Source organism: Sinocyclocheilus grahami, unplaced genomic scaffold (genome assembly GCF_001515645.1).
Source record: "Sinocyclocheilus grahami isolate Dianchi unplaced genomic scaffold, SAMN03320097.WGS_v1.1 scaffold342.1, whole genome shotgun sequence".
In the NCBI taxonomy this organism is placed as follows: domain Eukaryota; kingdom Metazoa; phylum Chordata; class Actinopteri; order Cypriniformes; family Cyprinidae; genus Sinocyclocheilus; species Sinocyclocheilus grahami.
The window spans coordinates 154,832-176,687 of NW_015505521.1; the positions used below are offsets into that span (position 1 = coordinate 154,832).

Here is a 21,856-nt window from a genome sequence, read left to right on the forward strand (position 1 = left end):
ATATCGTAAATAACTTATCTTGTTGAAACTCCAAAATAGTTATAGTTATTAATAAATGTTATTACATTTCAATAGAAGAGTATGAAAAATATATTTATTGAAGTTTGTGTGTCGCAATAAGACAGTGGTGTTTATACTGACACCTACTGGTGTGGATGAAACATCATGCAAATGCTTTTCTCTTAAAGATGCTAAAAATACCATATTTTTAGATCTACTTGTCACCCTTAATGTACTAATTTAATTAATGAAAGTGTCCAACAATAGGGGATAACAAAAATAGAGTGATTAATCATGTGGTGTGTGTCTACTGTAGTCATGCGGTCTCAATATGTCCCCAAGACATGTGGCCCCAGTCCCACTCTTTTGTAGAACAAAATCAGTGAGCTTCAGACAATCTGGCTTCTCTCTTGTGTGAGTGTTTTAAACTTATTTTACTTGTTTATTTATGGGCTCGGAGCCGATCCTCCCTATACGCAAAATATGCAAGATGCGTAGGTCCCCCGAAACACCAGGGGGCTCCCTTGTTCTTAAATATGATTTAATTTTAGTTTCATTTTTGAATTTGGCCAGCGGTTATGAAAACATGAATGATCATTTCTTTTAATGCGGTGCGCTGTCGCCCTTTCTATGTAAAAATCAATCAAATCATGTAATGTCTTGCTCGAGACAAATAAAATTAGCTGAAAGAGTAATTTTTTGTTTCTCAAGCACTTTCCGCGAGCGTGATTCGAGACGGAGTGAAACACGGACAAATGGGTTTAATTCATTCGCTCATAACCCCCCAACCCCCCCCCCCCGACACAGTTTTGCATAGGGCCCCCAGAAGTCTAGGATCGGCACTGCATGGGTTACATTTTTTATGCAGATTGTGTGAAGTAAGATCAGTGTCATTTAATAAGCAAATAAACAGGAATATTTCGATTTCGTGTCTGTACTAAACACCTTTCCAATTACTGTAGACACACACTAACCTGGTGAACTCCTGGAAGGAGCGGAAGGAAACCATGGCGCCCATGCGCTGACAGGGTGGGGTGAAGGAGGTGTCTAGGAGCACATCACTAACACTGGCCATGTGGATCATGCCATAGTGGTTCAAGTTAGAGGAAAAGGACATTCTGAGAGAACAACACACCCGCACAAACAAAAAGGCATGTTATTAACACAGCTGCATACACCTAACTGCTAAAAAATGTGGCAGACCACCCCAGGAGAAAGATCAAATCATCACCATCACACCATCGGTCTAGATCAGAGGAGTGAATGGAAGCAGCATCGCCTCCTCACAAGCTGAATGTGAATTCACAAGATGTGTAAGATCTGAATGTTATAAAAGGGGCCAGTTGTCAGGAGGCAATTAAACCAGATGTTAAAGGAAAAAAGAAGTATGACCGAAACTTCACTATATGGGTGAATTCATGCATTCACTTTCATTGAAATTCATGGTGGAGGTACAGGTTAGTTAAGAATATTCCAGGTTAAACATAATCTAGCTGTGGCCTGCTGTTTACCATATCATAATTACCTTAATTAGTTGCCATCCCTCGATTTGAAAAAACAAAAGAAATGGGTTTATTGTGACACATTTACAATGGAAGTCTATGGGGCATGTTGGCAAAGCAGAGGTTCTTAAACGGGTCTGTGAAAAACGTGCAAAATATATTTTTAGCATTCTCAAAGTCAAGATATTAACAATGTTTAACAACCTTTTTTTCTTTTTAAAGTTTTAGATTCAATAGATTTGATAATATTACAATTTAATTCTGCTTTATAAAATCAGAAATAGTGAAATTAACTGATAATTTTATTTTATTGACGGAGCTACTTAAAGGGGTCCTATTATGCTTTTTCACTTTTTTAATTTTAGTCAGTGTGTATTGTGTGTATGTTTGGGCATAAAAAAGATCTAGAAAGTTACAAATCTCAAAGTCCACTCCAAAGGGAGATATTTCAGCCGCCGAACGGCGCCGCCAGTGTGCCTACACTCATAGAAAATAATGTATTTGAATTTTAAAGATGTGGCGCGACGCGACACTGTGCTTCTCGTCCAGTGCGCGACCGCCTGAGACGCTGTTTTTTTCACCTCCGTGCCCAAACGTCTTTGTTTGGGCTTCCGAAAGCGGATGATGTCAGGAAACAGTGGTTGCAATTTATTTTTTAACTCTGTCCCTGAGCATTATAACCCCAATTTGCTATTGTGTGCTGCACATTTTACTGAGGACAGGCTTCCACAACATGAGGGAGTACAGTGCCTGCCGGATTCGCCAAAAAGCTTTTGTTGAAAGACGGAGCAAGGGGGCGTGGCAGTACTGAAACACAGTCTAAGCTGTTCGCCAATCACAACGCACTGGGACAGCTAACCAATCACAACACATTTAGTTATTCACATTTAGAACTAATCGAGCCGTTTGTGCCAGGATGGGGAGAAAGGTATTTTAATAATGTAAATTATGTGAAAAATAATGTGTTTTTCACATTATCACCAAGCATGAGAGCATGTTCTAGTACACCCCCAAAACAAAATCAAGACTTTGTAAAAGAGCATAATAGGACCTCTTTAAGTATACTTAACTACTTAACTTAACTATAGAGCTTAACTACTTAAGTTAAGTATAGAGCTATGCACACAATTTTAACTAAATTAAAACAAGGTAATAAACTAGTCCATGATTTACCCAAGATGAGGGGGAAAAAATTATATGTTGTGGCTGCAATTTAACTAAAACCAGAGAACAAATCATAAAATATGGCCACAAATGAATCAGTCGTGGGAAATAATTTTTATATATTTTTTCACGCATGCTATGTGGGGCTCCATATTTATTAGATACACTGTTAACTTGATAAAAAGTAAATATTTTCCAGTTAAAAATAATAATATTATATATATATATATATAATTATCTTTTTTTTTTAAATTATTTACAACACCACATTTTTCACACACATTATAAAATGGGCTTTGATACAGTTCATGAAAATATACAGCTGCTTTTATATTTCAGGAAAGGTGTCCCTGCCAAGGGGATCATTATAACTGGGTGTCCATGGCATCAAAAATCCTAGACTAGATGGTATAAAAGCAGAAGTGTAAAATGTTTGATATTGCTGCAATGCTGTGAAGTTCTAGATGGTTTAAATGTTACTTTACGGTGCTGTACACTTTGGCCTGACTTCTACTGCAAGTGCTTTATTATTAATGCATTTTTCCAGATTTTACAAACTGAAGGACAGGAAGTCAAAATTCTTTCCTGTGGTAACATGCCGTAAGTGTTGATTTTAAGTTATATCTAACCCAGAATATTCCTTTAATAACACCCATAATTATAAGCCTAATCAGCACATCTACCAGAAATGTCAAAATTTCAGGAGGTGACAAGTCTCCTGTTCAATGTTAGTATCGACAGCAATCTCTTCCCTTAAGACTAATTAAAATATTCACACCCAGATATCAGATAGAACAACGGTGTGCATAGATTATTCTTGACCGATTAAACCCTGTCTGTGATTAAACCCTGTAGTCTGTCCTGCACTACCTGTCCTCACTCTCAGCAGAGTCACTAGCATCAGCTGTGATATCTGGAGGTTTGTAGTCCTGTAGTGGGGCAGACAGTTTCCTGGGAGGACAATCACATCACACAAACATACACACAACAGATTTAATCGCCACTAGTATGCAGTTAATTCAAACCCAGTATGAGGTCTAAACAATTTCACTTCACTTAACATATTACGGGAGTATCTTAATTTGCATGCACGCACACACGCGCACACGCACACACAAACAATATCATTTCAGACAGAACCACACACATTTGTGTTGAGAGTGGTGCAATAAGCCATGCAAATTAGTTCGTATTTACTGAGATCAACAGAATAAAGCACCAATGAAGAGCCGTTTTCATTAAAACACAAACTTACACACATAGTATCTGCAATCGTTTGATTCAAAATATTGAGAGACACACAAAAGCTTTGATCATTTGACTTAAAATACATATTTTATACATTGGCTATGTTTGAATAATCAAAAATAATATGTATAACTACTGCATAGTATGCACTGTACACTGACTACCATTTAAAATGTATGTGTTTGACCATTCTGCTCTTCTACTCTAAGTCTACAGTTTGGTTTAGGGAAGAAAGAATGTGTACCATACCTGTTTAGAGTGGGGATGTTCCCTCTGCAATCAAACAAGATTGATTACTGATTGGTTAGTGTCAGGCATCAGCGGGAGGAGTCAGTCAGAGATCAGAAGTGTGTGGCACTTTCACATAACTGACAGATCCAATCTAATTTCTGTGCGCTTATTTATGCACATATTAACTTGGACCAGCAGACTGCTGCTAATGAAAAGTGGTCCAAAGACAATTGTGTTGCATTTGCACAAAGTTTAATTGAATTATACAAGTGTCTCAAATGAGTCTCAAGTGATTATTTGGATGATGTTAGTGCATAAATGCATAACTGACTGACTTCGATCATTTCAGGGTAAATGTTACAAAACCTCTCAAAAACAAATCCTGATCACATTTCACCCCAAAATCAAATGGAAGAAATAATAAATTATATTTTCTTTAAAGAAAATGTTGGCTGTTTTAGGAGCTTTAAAACATTTTTAAATCTGCTTAATTAAGCACTCTCCCCTTTTCTTATTATTGCACTGTTTTGAATAAAAACTGTACTACATGTTATTATTAAAAAAAGTATTGTATTGCAGTAATTAAAAACTACAACACTTAAAATAACATAACATTACTAATAAGCTCAGAAGAAAAATATATTACATAATGACAAATTGGGAGGTGGAATTAATTATGACAAGGCAAAAAAAAAATATTAAAGCTTCTAAAGTGATGCTTCATATTTAATGCAAAAATAGGAGTGCACAATTCTCTACAGTTCAAATGTTTAGGGTCAGTACGATTTTAATACTTTTAATTTAGCAAGGACACCTAAACTGATAAAAAGCGATGGTTAAGACTTTTTAATTTGTTACAAAAAAAGAAAAAAAAATCAATTTCAAATAAACACTGTTCTTATGATTTTTATTAATCTATTCTATTCTAATCGAAGATTCTTCAGGAAAAAAGTATCAGTTTTCACAAAATATTAAGCAACTGTTTTCAGCATTGATAATGATAAGAAGTTACTTGTGTAATAAATCAGCTTTCAAAAGTATTAAAAAAAATCTTATTGACACCAAACTTTTGAATGGTTGTGTATATTGGTACCATATTGTTTATCACTCGATATTAGCGATTTTATTTATTGGCATCATTTGATATTGGTTACAGTATACACCAGATGATAATGGATATTTAATATGCATTTATTGCTTTCATTTACATTTTACTAAAGTACATTTTTGAAAACAGCAATTAATAACACAGTAAAAAGTAATACTTTGGTCTTAATCATTTTATATGATTTTATTTTACTTGACCTTTTTTTATACACACAAAATATTTCAGAATTGTAATTAATGGCCATTTATCAATTACCGGCCACAGCAATCCTGCCAGGATTTAACATCAGTGCATCCCTATATATATATATGTATACATATTAAAATCAATTTCCTACCTTGATTTTAGGGGTTTAAAATTGTGACAGGTCAGGGTTTTGTGAGATCCACAACACTTGTAATCTAAACCAAGCCACACACTTCACAAACGATCACCCCTCCATCACATGCAACAATTCAGCTCTCAAAACACTGCAGTAAATGCAGCTAAAATCTCTTTCATGTACTTTAACACAGTACAATGCATAAGCCACTCAGTTGACACAAATCACAGGCAAAGCAGCTGGAAGAGCACATGCTGGGAGTATGGGGAGATAAAAAAAAAAAGTAAAATATGACTAAATGCACAAAAACTAAATTGCTCAGCATGCATCAGAAGAGGCTACACTGAATCAGTTCACATGCATGAATCAACAGTGAATAAAAAAAAGAAGAGCACAAAGTGCAAGCTGGTAGACAGTCAGTCAGAACAATCGCTGAGCATGTCCTATTGGGCGCATTCTTTGCATTGTAAAAACCAGTGTCACCTGAAACGTGGCCAGCACAGACGAGAGACACTTTAAAGAAGAACTGTTTTTGGCCCTGTGATTCAGACCCTGTGTCACTAAATAATGCTTTTCTACTCCTATGTCATACAGACCTTCTAATCACAGCAGACATTAAATCAGTGGCATAGATTGTGCACAGGTAGAGCATTTTAAATGTGTGATGGGAAGTGGACTGTGGTACAGTGGAGGAGACTTTATGTCACAACCAACCAATATCTTTTATTCATGCAGAGAATTCAAACGAATATTTGCTCCAGTTTATAGTGTTTTGACATGTTCCTCCACAGTCCCGGTGAGGGGTGGGAGAGATAGGGGAAGCAGGGTTGCACTGCACCTTTAGGTACCTGTTAGGGTGAGATGTGGGCAGCATGAACTGGAACTCCACGATGCAGGTGTTGTCCTTCAGCTGACGGTGCTGGACGCTGTTGAGTTCATAAGCGATGTAAGCTCTACGAACATACACCTGAGTAAAGAGAAAGAAGCATGTTCTGCATCTTATACAGACAAAAATAAATACTTTTATTACTTTTATAATACAAATTCTTTGGATTAGACCATTCCTAACAGAGCATGCAACACAGCTTCTAATCCAGGCCCTTGTCATTTCTAGGCTGGACTATTGCAATGCTCTTCAGGCTGGACTTTTACCATCTGCAATCAGACCTCTGCAAATGATTCAGAATGCAGCAGCACGTCTTGTTTTCAATGAGCCCAAGAGAGCCCGTGTAACACTGCTTTCTTATCTCTGCACTGGCTTCCAGTCGCGGATCGCATCAAGATCAAGACATTGGTGCTTGCCTACAGAACAGCCACGGGCTCCGCACCCTCCGCACCCTCCTACCTCTGCTCTCTCCTACTCGTCTACATCCCTCCAGATGCCTGCGGTCGGTAAATGAGTGGTGCCTCATGGTCCCATCGCAGAGAGGCACAAAATGACTTTCAAGGACGTTTTCTTTCACTGTTCCTCGCTGGTGGAATGACCTACCAATCTTCATCCGGACAGCCGAATCCTTTACAATCTTCAAGAAACAACTGAAAACTCATCTCTCCCGTGAGCATCTAACTGCCGCCTCATTAATAAAATAAAATAAAAAAATTCTATGCCTTCACTTTTTCTATACTCTTATTATCCTTTATCCCTTTCTGTCCTAGATTTTACTATTTAGAATGATGACTAAAACCTTGTATAAGGGCACTTCTCGTGTTTATTGCCCTTGTATGATAAATCGCTTGTTGCATTCCTCAATAAGTCACTTTGGATAAAAGCATCTGCCAAATGAATAAATGTAAACGGATAAATGTAAAATGACAGAGTCTTACCTCTAGAGCAGCCATCCGTACCACCTGATTACTGTGGTAAAAGAAATTTGGTAGCACGTCAAAGATGGATGTCTCTGACAGGATCAGTTTCTAGAGAAAACCAAGAAAGACATCAATAATTTGACGATACACAATGTTTTAGAGAAAAATATTACAACTTAAATGTAGAGTGTAAATTTTTGTTCCAGTAGAGGCATCACATGAAACTTTAAGAATATACTACTGTTCAAATGTTTGGAATAAGATTTCGAATTTTTGTATGTCTCTTAAGGCTGCATTTATTTATCAGAATTACAACAGAAACTATTTTATGAAATACTATTACAATTTCCTATTTTAATATATTTTAAAATGCAATTTATTCCTGTGATGCAAAGCTCCAGTCTCCAGTCACATGATCCTTCAGAAATCAGTCTAATATGCTGATTTGGTGGCCTTTATTATTAGTAGTAACATTTTTTATTATTATCAGTGCTGAAAACAGTTGTGCTGATTAATTTGAATTAAATTAAATAGATTTTTTTTTTGCGGAAACCATGATATTTTTTCCCCCCATAATTATTTTCAGGATGGATAGAATGTTCAAAATAACTGCATTTATTTGATAGTGTAACTAGTTGAATGAATCAAACAATAAAATAAAAACAATATTTAACTACATATTAAATATTACATATTAACATTTGTATCAATGTATCAATTTATCATATTTTTATTATTCACCTGACAGTTAGAAAACTGTTAAAGTACTTACATGGCTTGTTCATTTTATATAATTATAATAATACATTACAAAATAATATGGTAAAGTGTAAAGTGTGTTTTAACGTCTGTGCTAAATAATTTGACAGTACTGTACTTAATTTATAAAAGTGCGTCTGGAGAAAAATGTGTTCTACATTTAAGGGAATAAATAATAAAGTTACGTTTATTAAAATTATTTGAACGGCAATTTAGAAAATTCTACTTCCTATCACTGCCATTCGAATTTCTTTTCAACATTTCTGTTAATGTAGCCAATTCAATTCAAATGACTCTTAATTAACTGAATGGGAGTCCTTTATTAAATTGTAAACTGTAAATAAATTAACAAAATGCTGTCCAGCATATGGCACTGTAGATCCAGCAGACCTACCTGCAGGTTTTCAATGCAGAACTGATGTCCGTACATGTCGATGGCAGACAGGAAGATGGATTCCACTTGATTGTGCCGTAGCTCGTATGATGGAAGGTGCGAGGCAATGAGAACCTGCCGTGCCCGCAGTGCCACCTTGGCATTAGTGGTCTTGCTGAGCTGTGTGAGTTCTGTGAGTATTGCCATGAGCTCATCTGTCAGAGTGGGATCTCGTCCACACAGCTGATCCTACAGAGAGAATTAAGTGACCAAAGTTTTAATCATATGACTGTCTAAATATAAATTTATTACTATGCTATTACATTGTGCAATCTACAAGAAACAACAACAACCAACATCCACATTTCCTGAAGTCTCTCTGTTTTGTGTGACTGTGTACTCACAATCAACATGGTGACCAGAGAGTTCTTCTTTGTGACTTGTGCATGAGAGAATATGTAGTTGAGCACATTGGCCATGTCCCCTTTGTTTTCCTCTCGTAGTGCAAATACACACTTGTCATAGTGACCTGATAATTATACACAAACGCAAACACAAATGAATAGAAAAATGTATTAATACAAACAAAATACACCTACGATATACAAAATAAAAACTGTTAATACAATGGAAAGAATAGAAAAGGCAAATATTCATAAAAAAAAATTATTAAATAAAAATTAATATTTTATTCAAATACCTTAAGTCAGTTATTTTATTAGAGGATTTTTTTTACATTTCTATATTGCTTTAATTTTAGTATTTCAACTTAAACTTATTTATTTCAGTTAGTTGTCAAAGCAACATTTCTAATTTTCATTAAAAAAAAAAATCAAATAATTATTCTATTTTATTTCAGCTTTATTTCAATCACCAAAAAATATTTTTAATAGCTTTAAGCTTTAATTAACAATAAAAACCCTGGCAATTATCAGAAAAATAATAATAATAATTTTAAAAAGTAGTTACATTTTAGTGAGAAAGGAGAGGTTTTCTGAATATATTGGTAGCAGTATCTTTATATTCATTTTCAATATTCACATGTGGGATCATTTGTTTCTATTTTCTATTTCTATGTATTAAATATTTGAATATTTTTGTATTTATTTAATTTAATACACCAGGGATGAATCAGTGTTACACTGCCATCCAGTGGTCACATGATAAAATAAGGCAACATCTTAAGTTTCCAGAAATATCTCATCATTTCTGGCCATATAAGAAGCAGTCTTACCATGCTGAAACTGAACTTCCACTCTTAAATACTGCCTGAGGAGGTCCATCACCACTGCCTTCATATGCCCTCTGATGCCACTGCGGTACCTGGGTACACAACACACACGAGAGCCAGTTAACCTGTGTGTCTTTGATTGTGTGTATGTAAATGTGTAGATTGTTTAAATTATTCACTAACTTCTGAACCAGCTGTACAATGCTCTGTGTGTTCATGAAGAAGACTTCTCTCTCTGACTTCCTGTTCAGCGTGGCAGCATGACTGTCCAGTATATTGGCAATCTGACATTGAAATTTGACAGCATTTATAAACAAAGGTCACAGTCTCGCAGCTTCAGAAAGACATGAACTCAAAGGACCCCAAGTAGCACCTGCTGGCTGGGAAACTGGCAGAGGACAGAGGTGATGTTGCTGGCGTACTGAGCCATTTCTTTCTTGATAGCCTTCTCTACAGCAGGAGGGATACGGCCTGAAACGCTCGTCATGATGTCCTGAAGCTCCAGCAGGGGCAGAGAGGGGTCCCTCAGAGTCTTCATCAGACGCTCCACCCATTCTTTCAGCTAAAACACACACACATCCAAATCTTAATGCCTATACATACCAAGAACTTTAAATGTGATGTCTAACGAAATTGACTTTTTTTAACTGCAGAAAAGTTATAATAATGACATATTCCTTTGTCATCCAATAATGCAAATAATAGTGGTTATTATTATTATTATTATGAAGCCGAAAAAGAAGAATAAAACTTCTCAACATTTTTTCACCTTATTTTTAAGTTGAAGGTGAAATAGTAGAATTCTACTATTCTACCATCAATATCATCAAGCTCTGTGCATTTATTATTTGTAATGAATAAAAATGTGGCCAAAAAAAACAAAAACTATGAATAGTCATTTTAAAGCCGTAGTTCTCAACCAAGAGCAAAATTCCAATCAAAATAACCTAATAATTTAAAATAAGACAAAATAAGTATTCAAATAAGCTAAAAAGATAAATAAATATTTCTTATTTTAATTGGAATAATAAAATCTTTACATTTTTCTAGGTATGCCAAGCTCTTAAATATATATACTGTATATACTCATAGAAATTAAGGATGAAACATTTTGTTTTTTAAATCCAGTATATTATAAACAAGGGGAAAAATCATGTAATTTAATTGACTTATAAAATGTATAAAAGCTAGGATTGTTAGACCTTTGAATATATTCATGGCCAATGGGGGCCTTTGATTTAAAAAGTTTGTGAACCACTGGTATGAAGTCTTATGATGTGGAGGAAGTTTCCTGATTACATCTGTTTCTCACCTTAGCACTGAAGAAGGGCTCTGGCAGACAGTAGCCGTTCATAATGTGCACTAGGTGATCCAGAGTGCTGTGGAAGACCCTGTGAAGCTTCTCTCCCCTGAGAGCCACACACTGAACACTGGGTAATGTTCCTGTAAACAGCTCCGCCTGAAACAGACACAATCATTGGAAACACTAAACCACTTAAACCTTCTAGAACTTCTGAAAGGGAACCTAACAGAAAAGTGATAACACATAATACATTTACACATGCATGTACCTGCTGTACTCTGCTGGGGTCGTCCAGCTGCAGTTTGCCGATGACACAGCCCGGCTCAAGCACTGCACCTGCTCTCTTCACGTAGTGAATACAGCCAGACTCCGAGGCGGTGAGGGTCATCACCATCTTCATCACCTAAAAGACACATATATCATGTTTAGAATGCGACAAACAAACAAGTATCGTTATAAGACACTTGCATATAGTCAAACTTCTCACTATCACAATCCACTTTTTTATTTATACAGGAAGTGCTTGTATAATTGACATGTAAAGGAACTACCTCACAAATCACTTTTTGTATTTTCAACATTACAGATGTGGCAAATTACAGTAACATTCTTTGTAGCAGCCTGGGAACATTTATGTCCCAATGGACTGGTGCACCCTGACTTCTGGAAATTAGGTAGAGCTGATTGATAACTCTCACACACCTCTATTTCTGCATAACACTGTCCAGCAAACATGTGTCCACCATCCTCCACAGTATACTGGATGAGTTTCCCAGCAGATGGCGAGCGCAGGAGTGAAGGATCATTCTCTTTTTCAAACACACACGTCTTGTTACCAATAATGATGCGATACCTAAAGAATAAAATAAAATGCATACTCAAATTGATTTCCTACAAGCAACTACAAACCCAATTCCAAAAAAGTTGGGACACTGTACAAATTGTGAGTAAAAAAAAAATTATTCACAATTTGTACAGTGTCCCAACTTTTTTGGAATCGGGTTTGTATTTCTGTCATAAACTTTTTACCATCTCTTAAATTAATCAGTAATAATATATGAAATAATTATGGAAAACGTTGTATTTGTATTCCTGGTTTAAAAAAAATAACATGTTAATTCTGCAATTAATACTTGTTGTATAACACGTTAAAAAATAACGCAATTAACACAGCATCATTTTGTTCAGTTGAAGAGACAACTGAAAAAAAAATGACCAAACACACTACATAAAAGGCACAGCTAAATGCTCACTTAATTTAATTTAATTTAATAAAATAAAATATTAAATTAAATTAAGAAGCATCAGTATCTGGTATCAGTGATACTGGACTGCATTGATAGTATTTAGTAAAAAGATGCCATTAAATAAATATTTAAAATACTGTCTTTATGCTGCTTCCACATTAATTTGGAGATTCAGTGTGAAAATATTTATGATTACAAATTTTAATGTTAGGTTTAATTACAGAAATCTATGCAATTAATTAGTTTTTTTTTAATCAATCAACAACATGAATATATGTTGTATAAAAAACTGACTGCATTGATTTATTGAAAGCATTATAGATGGCATTCTCATTTTTAGTTAATATAAGTGTCCAACATTTAAATGTAGTTCTAGACTTTAAATGATAAATCTACACTCTGAGCACAATGAACACACTCACATGAACAGCTCTCATAATGTTCTTGTTTTTACCGTCCTGTATTTACACTCAAAATCCTACCTGTCCACCTCCTCCTTCATATAGGTGGTGTAGCTGCTGCCGTCATACGAGAGCAGCAGACCCCCATCGCTCAAGCGATGAACATCCACCTCTGCCAAAGAGATATTCATGATGACCACATAAGAGTTAGGAGACTGTCTGGTCACCTTTAGAACATATTTGGTGCCCTCGTAGATCAGCTCAACATCCACTGTGTTCAACAGGGTGTGTGCAGGTAAAACCTGCCCTCTACAGACACACAGGAGAAAAGAGCAAAACGGGTGAGAACTTCCTATCACTGCAATAACATCTACATATATACTCATTAGAGCTGGGTTGTCAACTGATTACTCAATTTTCACCAGTCTTTATTTTTCTTTACTTTGATGAACATATATTGATTCTATTCTGCTCATGCTTGAACTGCAATAATTGTAATTTCACCATATCTTGTTAGTCGGCTACAAAAAAAATAAAAATAAAATAAAACTCTAGAGATGAGCATGTTACTGATGTCTCTTTTATTTATGCTAAATAAATAAATCTATCATGAAAACAAGTTATGACAGGCACTGTTTAAATGTTACATACTTATAAATGTAATTATACAATTAAAAAATTTATATAAAACTTATGTGCAATTTACATTTTTGAGTGTTGATTATTATATCTAAAAATATTGAATTTGCCGGTTGAATTGTTGTTAATTTTAACCTTTAATATTACCGTAATGTACCAACTGATAGGGCTCCCTGTATAGTTTACAGCGTTAGGTGAGAGATCGTTTTCCTCAAGAAAAACTGACATGTACTGTATGTCCAAACTAATTAATATCCATTAGAATCAAACCAAAATCATAACAGAATCAAAAGCTTGTCAATCGGAATCATGAAATTACCCAGCCCTAATACTCATACATTTGGACTATATACAAACAATACAACAAAAGTATAATAATTAAGTGTGCTCTCAAGATGCTATGTAAAATGGTTTGTTACCTCTCCAGTGAGTGCAGGAAGTTGGACACACTGTTCCTGAGGTTGACATCAGCCACATGCAGAGCTCCACTCACTACTCCCAGCATAGTGTCAGGACGCTCGGCCTACACACACACACACACACACACACAGTTACAATGATGTGAGGAAATGTAACGGTGTCCTGCTGTCACAGGTGATTATATATGACTGAAAATGGCTGGAAGCAATAACAGCCACGCTCAAGAGAGTTGTGATGTGAAACGAAGATGGTTGTTTCATGCACCTGCATCTTCTCAGAGATGAGTCTGTCCAGCCAACCCGTGTCGATGCTGTTGTGCTGGAAACTTTCTGTTTCTAGCAGCTTTATGAGATACTCCACTGTAGTCCTGAAGTCTCCTCTGATAGACAGCTCTTTGAGGGCCACCACCATGTTTCTAAGATGATACATACAGCAAAACAAATAACATTTCTCTTGTTATCTTTTCCTTGGTGATTAAATGCAGAGTCAACTGCAAGTAAACCATTTGTAGACATTGTATATTTTACAGATGTTTCCATTTGAAATAACCGTGTAGTGGTGTAAGGTGATTGGGTAACGACTGCTGTGCTCTACTCTTCTGAAAAACAAGATACTCACGAGATGGCCTCCTCACGGTTCTCTCCCCAGGAGAAGCAATGGCCAAACTGAGAGTCTGCAAACTCATGCAGACCTCCAGCAGCCGCCACGCTGAAGTAGCCCCACACATTCTTGTTACTGCGGAAATTTAATTCCTGGACAGTTCCTGAGCTGGGCTTAAACCCCTGACACACCAAAAAATACCCAACAGAGACAATACATCAGCAAAAGTTGTTTACATGGTTATATATTTTATATTATTTACAATACTATTCAAAAGTTTGGGGTCAGCAAGATTTTTAAATGTTTTTGAAAAAAAATTTCTTGTTCACCAAGGCTGCATTTATTTGATAAAAATAATAAAATAATAATAAAAATAAAGTAAAAACAGTAATATTGTGAAATATTAAAATATATATTTAATATATATATATTAATAAAAAAGTAATATATATATATACACACACACACACACACACATATATATATATTAGTGCTGTCAAATGATTAATCGTGATTAATCGCATCCAAAATAAAAGTGTTTGTTTACATATGTATGTGTACAGTGTATATTTATTATGTATATATAAATACACACACATGCACGTATATATTTCAGAAAAATATGTTATTTTTATATATTAAATATATTTATTTATAATATAAATTATATGAATATAAATATAGACATGTAAATATTTTTAAACTATATACTGTATGTGTGTGTGTGTATTTATATATACATAATAAATATACACAGAACACACATATATTATGCAAACATCGCGATTAATCGTTTGACAGCACTGATATATAATATATATATATATATATATACATACATATAAACACACACACATATATTATATATATACATACATATATAATGTTTTAATACATTTTTGAATGTATTAAGCTATTCCTGTGCTGCCAAAGCTATATTTTTAGTAGCTTTTACTCCAGTCTTCAGTCTAACATGATCCTTCAGAATTCATTCTAATATGCTGATTTGTTGCTAAAGTAACATTTCTTATTATTTGAAAACAATCAATGTTAAAATCAATTTGTGCTACTTATTAATATTTTTGAGGAAACCATGGTACATTTCTTAGGAATCTTTTTTGAATAGAAAGTTCAAAAGAACAGTATTTAAGTCTTACAGTAGAAGTCTTTTGTAACATTGTAAACTTCCTTATTTACTTATCCAATTTAATGCAATCATACTAAATAAAAGTATTTATTTCTTTAAAAAAAAATTCTAACCCCAAACCTTTGAATGTTAGTGTATATTATATTACATTACATTCTACTAATATAATAAATGTTGGACAAAAGAAATGTTCGTCAAGGTTTTTTCCAGCTTCTGTCCCTTAGAATTAAACAACCCATTCCTTGTTGCTGTGTTTTAAGACTTCTCTAACACTTCCTTCGCATGTGAAATCAACATCAGAGTTCATTCAGTTTGTACATTTTGATACTTTAAATATCAGTCAGGATCACACACCTCATCTGGGTTCTCGCTAGTAATTCGAGCTGCAATGACATGTCCTCGTGGAGAGGGGGTGGTGGAGAGGCCGTCAAAGTCAAAAGGGGAGTCTCCCCATGGCTGCATCCCGTACATCACCCTGATGTCTTTAATGCGGTGAAGTGGGATGCCCATAGCGATCTGAATGACAGAACAAAAAAAAAGCACTATCAAATTTCACTGTAAAAATCTGCATACATTTAAAACAGTCCACAATCTCTATGATATTCTGGCCCTTTAATATGAATAAAATATGTAGAAAAAGAGAAATTAGTTCATATTTCTTCAATCATTAAATATGCACTTTTCCCTCTAATTTCTACACTTCCTTGGTTATGCAATTGATGAATACATCCCCACTGTGTTTCTCTCCCCCTGTTGCCCTTTGTCAGTCTCTCCTTTTCTCTCTCCATCAATTCCCCTCATTCATCTGCAGCAATCTTTGTGTGTTACATAAGTGCATTAACCCCCCTCTCCCACCCCCACTGGACCCATAGCACACTGGCCTCAGCCAAGAGACCTACATAGCAAAGACAGTGGTCACATGACAAAGAGTCTGCCGCAGAGACAGTACTGTATTGTTCACTAGATACTGCCAGTCTGGCGATTGATTAAAGCAATATTTTAGGTAAATGCAACCTTTTGTTCTATTGGCAGCATCTGTGGCCTGTTGATGATGACCACAAAAAAATACAAAAGGAAAAACAAAGGAAAAATGTACAGTAATGTACTTACAACAAGGCGACTGTAGCATATTTTTTTAAAAGAGAAATTAGTTCATATTTCTTCAATCATTAAATATGCACTTTTCCCTCTAATTTCTACACTTCCTTGGTTATGCAATTGATGAATACATCCCCACTGTTTCTCTCCCCCTGTTGCCCTTTGTCAGTCTCTCCTTTTCTCTCTCCATCAATTCCCCTCATTCATCTGCAGCAATCTTTGTGTGTTACATAAGTGCATTAACCCCCCTCTCCCACCCCCACTGGACCCATAGCACACTGGCCTCAGCCAAGAGACCTACATAGCAAAGACAGTGGTCACATGACAAAGAGTCTGCCGCAGAGACAGTACTGTATTGTTCACTAGATACTGCCAGTCTGGCGATTGATTAAAGCAATATTTTAGGTAAATGCGACCTTTTGTTCTATTGGCAGCATCTGTGGCCTGTTGATGATGACCACAAAAAAATACAAAAGGAAAAACAAAGGAAAAATGTACAGTAATGTACTTACAACAAGGCGACTGTAGCATATTTTTAAAATTTTTTAATTAAGGTATAAAAGTAGAGGATTTGCATTACTGTAAATGCATCTATCCTTTATTTTTACAACCCGATGGATGAGGGAATAATGGTAAAAGCAATAACTAACTAAATAAATAAAACGGCAAAAGTAAAACCTGGAATGAATGAATGAACGAACGAACGAACGTTGCATTGCGTTTTTTGTTTTGTTGTGTTTTGTCTTGTTTTGGTTTGGCCTGGCCTGAAATATTCCTTTAAAACGCAAATTCTCATACAGACCTGCAGTTGGGCCGTAGGCAGATTAACATCAGCCACCATCTCAGTACAAGGATGTTCCACTTGAAGACGAGGGTTGAGCTCTAGGAAGTAAAAGCTGCCGTCTTGACTGTAGAGATACTCCACTGTACCTGCACTCACATAGCCCACCATCTTCGCCAGCTTCACTGCACACTGAAACAGACAGACGCACAGTTCTTCATTTCTACACATTTATTTTTTCTGTTTAAGTAACCCAGAGTTTCATGATGGCATATACTTTATTCATTCTTTTAGGAAAATATAGTATTAACATCGGACTTCTGCTGAATCTGATGTGATACCACAGTCAGTCATACCTTCTCCATATCCTCAAACACATCAGAGGTGGCAATAGTAGCCGGAGCTTCTTCAATGATCTTCTGATGCCTCCGTTGGACGGAGCAGTCACGGCCAAACAGAGAGATGGCGTTACCGTACTGATCAGCCAGGATCTGCACCTCCAGGTGGCGAGCGTGTTTGGCCAATTGCATGACAAAGATGGGGGAACCTGGAACCTCAGTTTGAACCTGAGTAACACATAAGGAAAAGTACTGTGGTTAGTTTTGGAAAGTTAACAGGTCGGTAAAATTGTAGTGTGGCGGTGAAGTACAACTCTGACCTGTCTAAAGAGGTTAGGGAAGTCTTCTGCACCATTGACTTTCCGGATACCTTTTCCTCCTCCGCCTTCAGACGCCTTCACCATCACAGGGTAGCCTATTTCTTCTGCCGCCTGTCAATCAAAACATGCTCTATCACTGACTGGACTAAAGTATGAACGTCACACTGTGCTTGATGTAAGTGCATAGTATACCTTAAGTCCAGCCTCCACGTCATGTACACAGCCCTGCTCGTACAGCTCAGTAGGGACATTAATAATTCCTTTCTTCTGGTCATTCTCTGTCCATTCTACAGTCAGCCCTGTACAGACACACCAGCATGGTCAAAAACCAAACCCACAATCAAGATGGTAGTAAATGCTGGACAAAAAGGGGGTGTGATAGGTTTAGAACACCTGCCAAATTTAAACTCACATGACGTATATCATAATATACACATTTTGATGTTGATCTTATTATGCATTCTGTGTCTGACAGAGGCAGTACAAGCACAGGCAGGAGGGCTACATATAACATGACAACAGGACTTCCAGTCAGAAATTAAGTTAAATAAAGATTCACAAGCCTTCATTACACCAGAAAAAGTGCTTCATTTTGAAACGGACATCATTGAAAGGAACGATAACAGTTCAGTAAGTCAGATGTTGAACTAACCTGTTCCACTCCAGGGTAGCGTAGGGATGCCAGCTGTCTGGGCCACAATAGAAGAGGCAATCTTATCCCCAAGAGCCCACATAGCCTGACTAGGTGGACCTAATGAAAGATACCAACCACTAAAGTAAGAGCAATACCATCACAGTATGTGAATAATTTTATCAATGTGGTGTGGTAAGGCTCAGTCTCACCCATGAAGGCGATGCCATTCTTGTGCAGCAATTCAGGGAGTTTGGGGTTCTCAGAAGCATGACCCCAACCGGCCCATACGGCCTAAAGACAGGTACATTTACATTTAACAGACAGTTTTATACAAAGCAACTTATAAAAAGAGGAACACAGCAATTTGTCAAAGAGCCAACAAAATTCGTAATATACAATGCCAGGTTCATTAGACAAAAGCAAGTTAGAGAAGAGGAGAAATGCAGAGAAGACAAAAGTGAGTGCTAGTAAAGGGTCTAGCTAATCATGAGCAATAATTCCAATGCTTGCCTCAGAAGACGGATTCCCAAAATTATTTGTCAGCTAAACCTTTTTCTTGAATTATCCCCCAATATCTCAATAATAATTTTAACAATACATTCACATGTTCACAGTTCTCTGATGTCGGTTAATGGCCACATGACATGCAGGAAAACAAATATTTTATCTTTTTTATTATTATTATTATTACGTGTATTATATTTATTGTTTTATGTTGATATTTCATCTTATATAACCGTGATATGATTAAGATGTAATTTCTTGAGAAAAGAATCCTACAATGCAAATATTCTTTGTTGCTTTTATATTACTATTTTTTTAACTCCGATTTAAAAAAAATAAAGACAGAAACATATTACTATTGTAATAATACAACTCTGCTCTAAAACAATAAAAAAACAAATTTGATAAATATAACACTTTTATTTCACAATAAGTTACAATATTAATTTCACACATTAATTGTGCAACCTGATTTAAGTGTTAACTGAGTTAATAGCCACTTTATTTGCTTTGAACAGCAGCCATCAAACCTCACATGCATTTACCTGAACGGGAATTCGTTTTGCTATGTCCAAAATGAGTTCCACATTAGCATAGTTGTTGTTGTTTGTCCCTCCTGGGACAGGTACATAGTGATCTGCCATCTTGATGTACTCTGTGGACAGAGTTATACATATGTTTAACTAAGTATTTAATTGAGTGCATTTGAGATTACAGAGCTATTCACGAATAATTTTCACCTCACTGAACTCTTTCTATGCTACTTAGGCCAGGCCTGCGCCGACAAAGCCTACTGACATAGTTTAAACAAGACATTCCTTGCTAAATACATTTGCCAGTGCAGCATGGCTTTTCCTGGATTACACTATGATGGAGCCAGGAGTGGCGAAAGGTGTCCTCCAGCAATTTTTTTTAACTCTTACGACGTAACAGTTAAGCTCAGCAATTTAAACACACCTGCATTGGCCTTGAGGTCCTCCGGGGTAACCATGACGACAAAACGTATGGCCCGTTCATTCCGAAACATTTCATAAGCCCAGCGACGGATGGAACGCATGCACTTGACTGCAGCAATGCCATTGTTGGCAATGAGCACCTGTCACAACAAAATATGATATTCACAGCTGTCACTGCACCAGGATTGTTTATAGTTAAAATAAATAAAAAATCTGTAAAAAAAGAAAAGAAAAGTGAACTGAAATAAAAAAAAAAAATAAAAAAAATCTTATTATTTCTTTATTTCAACTAGTGTTAATTTCGTTAACGAAAACTATGACGAAAAATGTTCGTCAACGAGTTTTTTTCCCCTGACGAAAACGAGGCGATGAAAAGATGATAATAAGGTCATTAAACGATAACTGAGACTAAATGAACATGCAATATCGTTGACGAAAAAAGACGCGACTAAAATGTAATTAAAAGAACAAAACCTTTACCAAAACCTTTTTATTTTTGTTGGAAAAAGTGGAGCCAAAACATTTCAGACTGCTGTACAAGATTCTATTATGCAAGCATTCATGTTTGTGGTTGCCAGATATCAAGACACCAATCAGAGCTTTTCTGTTAAACGGATACGTACTAGGCCTGGGCGATAAAACGGTATCGATATTTATCGACGGTACACCTTCTTCGATAACGGTATAAAAAAATGCTCGATATAGTGCACAATATAGGCACGTGCTATGAGTGACGCAGACAGCACACACAAAATGCTGTGCCTGCCTGTGATGAGGAGATTGTGAATAAAGAATGAATATTAGTCAAATTTAAAATAAACATTTGCATTTGAATGTTAGGTGTGCATCAGGTAGCGTCATCAGTGGCGCACGAGACGCAGTGATAATGATGTAAGTGACGTTGTTGCATTTTAATGTTTTGTTAGTCTTGCCCACGAGACGCGCCGCTGCTGAGTTATTCATTCAAAATATTAGAGAAATATAGAAGGTCAATGCGGAGAAGATCTTGATTAGGTTAAAACCGAAACCAAGCCATTCACACAGAACGCATATTCAGCGCATTTTTTTAGATGGACAAATATGACTGCTGCACTCGCGTCTCACACAAAAGATGTAGCCATGCAAAGTTAAAACAGTTTTAACTTTTAGAAAACATGTCGCGAATTTTTGTAGGTTTATTCCTTTTCACTGTGTCTCTTATGTTTTTAAATGCAATCTGCGTGATGGGCGATTTGGCTCTTTGTATTAAAGGTGACATATCATGAAAATCTGACTTTTCCAGGTTAAGTGCTATAATCAGGTCCCCGGTGCATCTACTAACCAAGGAAACTCACATGGTTTAAACCTAGGGATGTAACGATTCACGATTTTGATTTCACGATTCGATTCACGATTTTTTTTTTACAAAATTAGATTTAAGACAAATTATAAATTAAATGTGTCCTTTTATTATTGCTTAGACAAAATACTGTACGTTTCTTTGTGAAATTGAAATATAACACTATAATAATATACTAATATAGCACTTGCATATTATTGCTCTTTTGTTGGTTTTGATTGCTTCTATTGACCTCATTTGTTAGTCGCCTTGGATAAAAGCATTTGCTAAATAACAAAATTTCAATTTAATGTATATGTAAATAACAAAACTAAATTGAAAATTTAAAACAAGCCCCAAATCAAATAAATAACACAAATAAAATAAATCTCTTCATATAAACAAA

General features: G+C 35.8%; 1 protein-coding gene across 5 annotated transcripts in view; it reads right to left on the minus strand.

The window, feature by feature from the left end:
• The window catches only part of LOC107603182 (acetyl-CoA carboxylase 1-like), a 52,529-nt gene that overhangs the window by 1,605 nt on the left and 29,068 nt on the right, over positions 1 to 21,856 (minus strand). For 3 of the 5 annotated variants that reach the window (XM_016295900.1, XM_016295897.1, XM_016295898.1), the window contains 26 exons: positions 20,134 to 20,272; positions 19,722 to 19,831; positions 18,882 to 18,963; positions 18,691 to 18,789; positions 18,231 to 18,337; positions 18,039 to 18,149; positions 17,737 to 17,946; positions 17,402 to 17,572; positions 15,856 to 16,017; positions 14,373 to 14,536; positions 14,019 to 14,169; positions 13,754 to 13,857; positions 12,777 to 13,004; positions 11,750 to 11,900; positions 11,316 to 11,450; positions 11,057 to 11,203; positions 10,118 to 10,306; positions 9,928 to 10,028; positions 9,748 to 9,836; positions 8,918 to 9,042; positions 8,535 to 8,762; positions 7,400 to 7,489; positions 6,424 to 6,542; positions 4,164 to 4,187; positions 3,537 to 3,617; positions 975 to 1,118 (listed from right to left, as the gene is read on the minus strand). In XM_016295900.1, the coding sequence (XP_016151386.1) occupies positions 975 to 1,118; positions 3,537 to 3,617; positions 4,164 to 4,187; positions 6,424 to 6,542; positions 7,400 to 7,489; positions 8,535 to 8,762; positions 8,918 to 9,042; positions 9,748 to 9,836; positions 9,928 to 10,028; positions 10,118 to 10,306; positions 11,057 to 11,203; positions 11,316 to 11,450; positions 11,750 to 11,900; positions 12,777 to 13,004; positions 13,754 to 13,857; positions 14,019 to 14,169; positions 14,373 to 14,536; positions 15,856 to 16,017; positions 17,402 to 17,572; positions 17,737 to 17,946; positions 18,039 to 18,149; positions 18,231 to 18,337; positions 18,691 to 18,789; positions 18,882 to 18,963; positions 19,722 to 19,831; positions 20,134 to 20,272 (3,461 nt within the window). The remainder of the gene's footprint in view (positions 1 to 974; positions 1,119 to 3,536; positions 3,618 to 4,163; positions 4,188 to 6,423; positions 6,543 to 7,399; positions 7,490 to 8,534; positions 8,763 to 8,917; positions 9,043 to 9,747; positions 9,837 to 9,927; positions 10,029 to 10,117; positions 10,307 to 11,056; positions 11,204 to 11,315; positions 11,451 to 11,749; positions 11,901 to 12,776; positions 13,005 to 13,753; positions 13,858 to 14,018; positions 14,170 to 14,372; positions 14,537 to 15,855; positions 16,018 to 17,401; positions 17,573 to 17,736; positions 17,947 to 18,038; positions 18,150 to 18,230; positions 18,338 to 18,690; positions 18,790 to 18,881; positions 18,964 to 19,721; positions 19,832 to 20,133; positions 20,273 to 21,856) is intronic. The other 2 variants (XM_016295899.1, XM_016295901.1) reach the window with 2 other exon arrangements.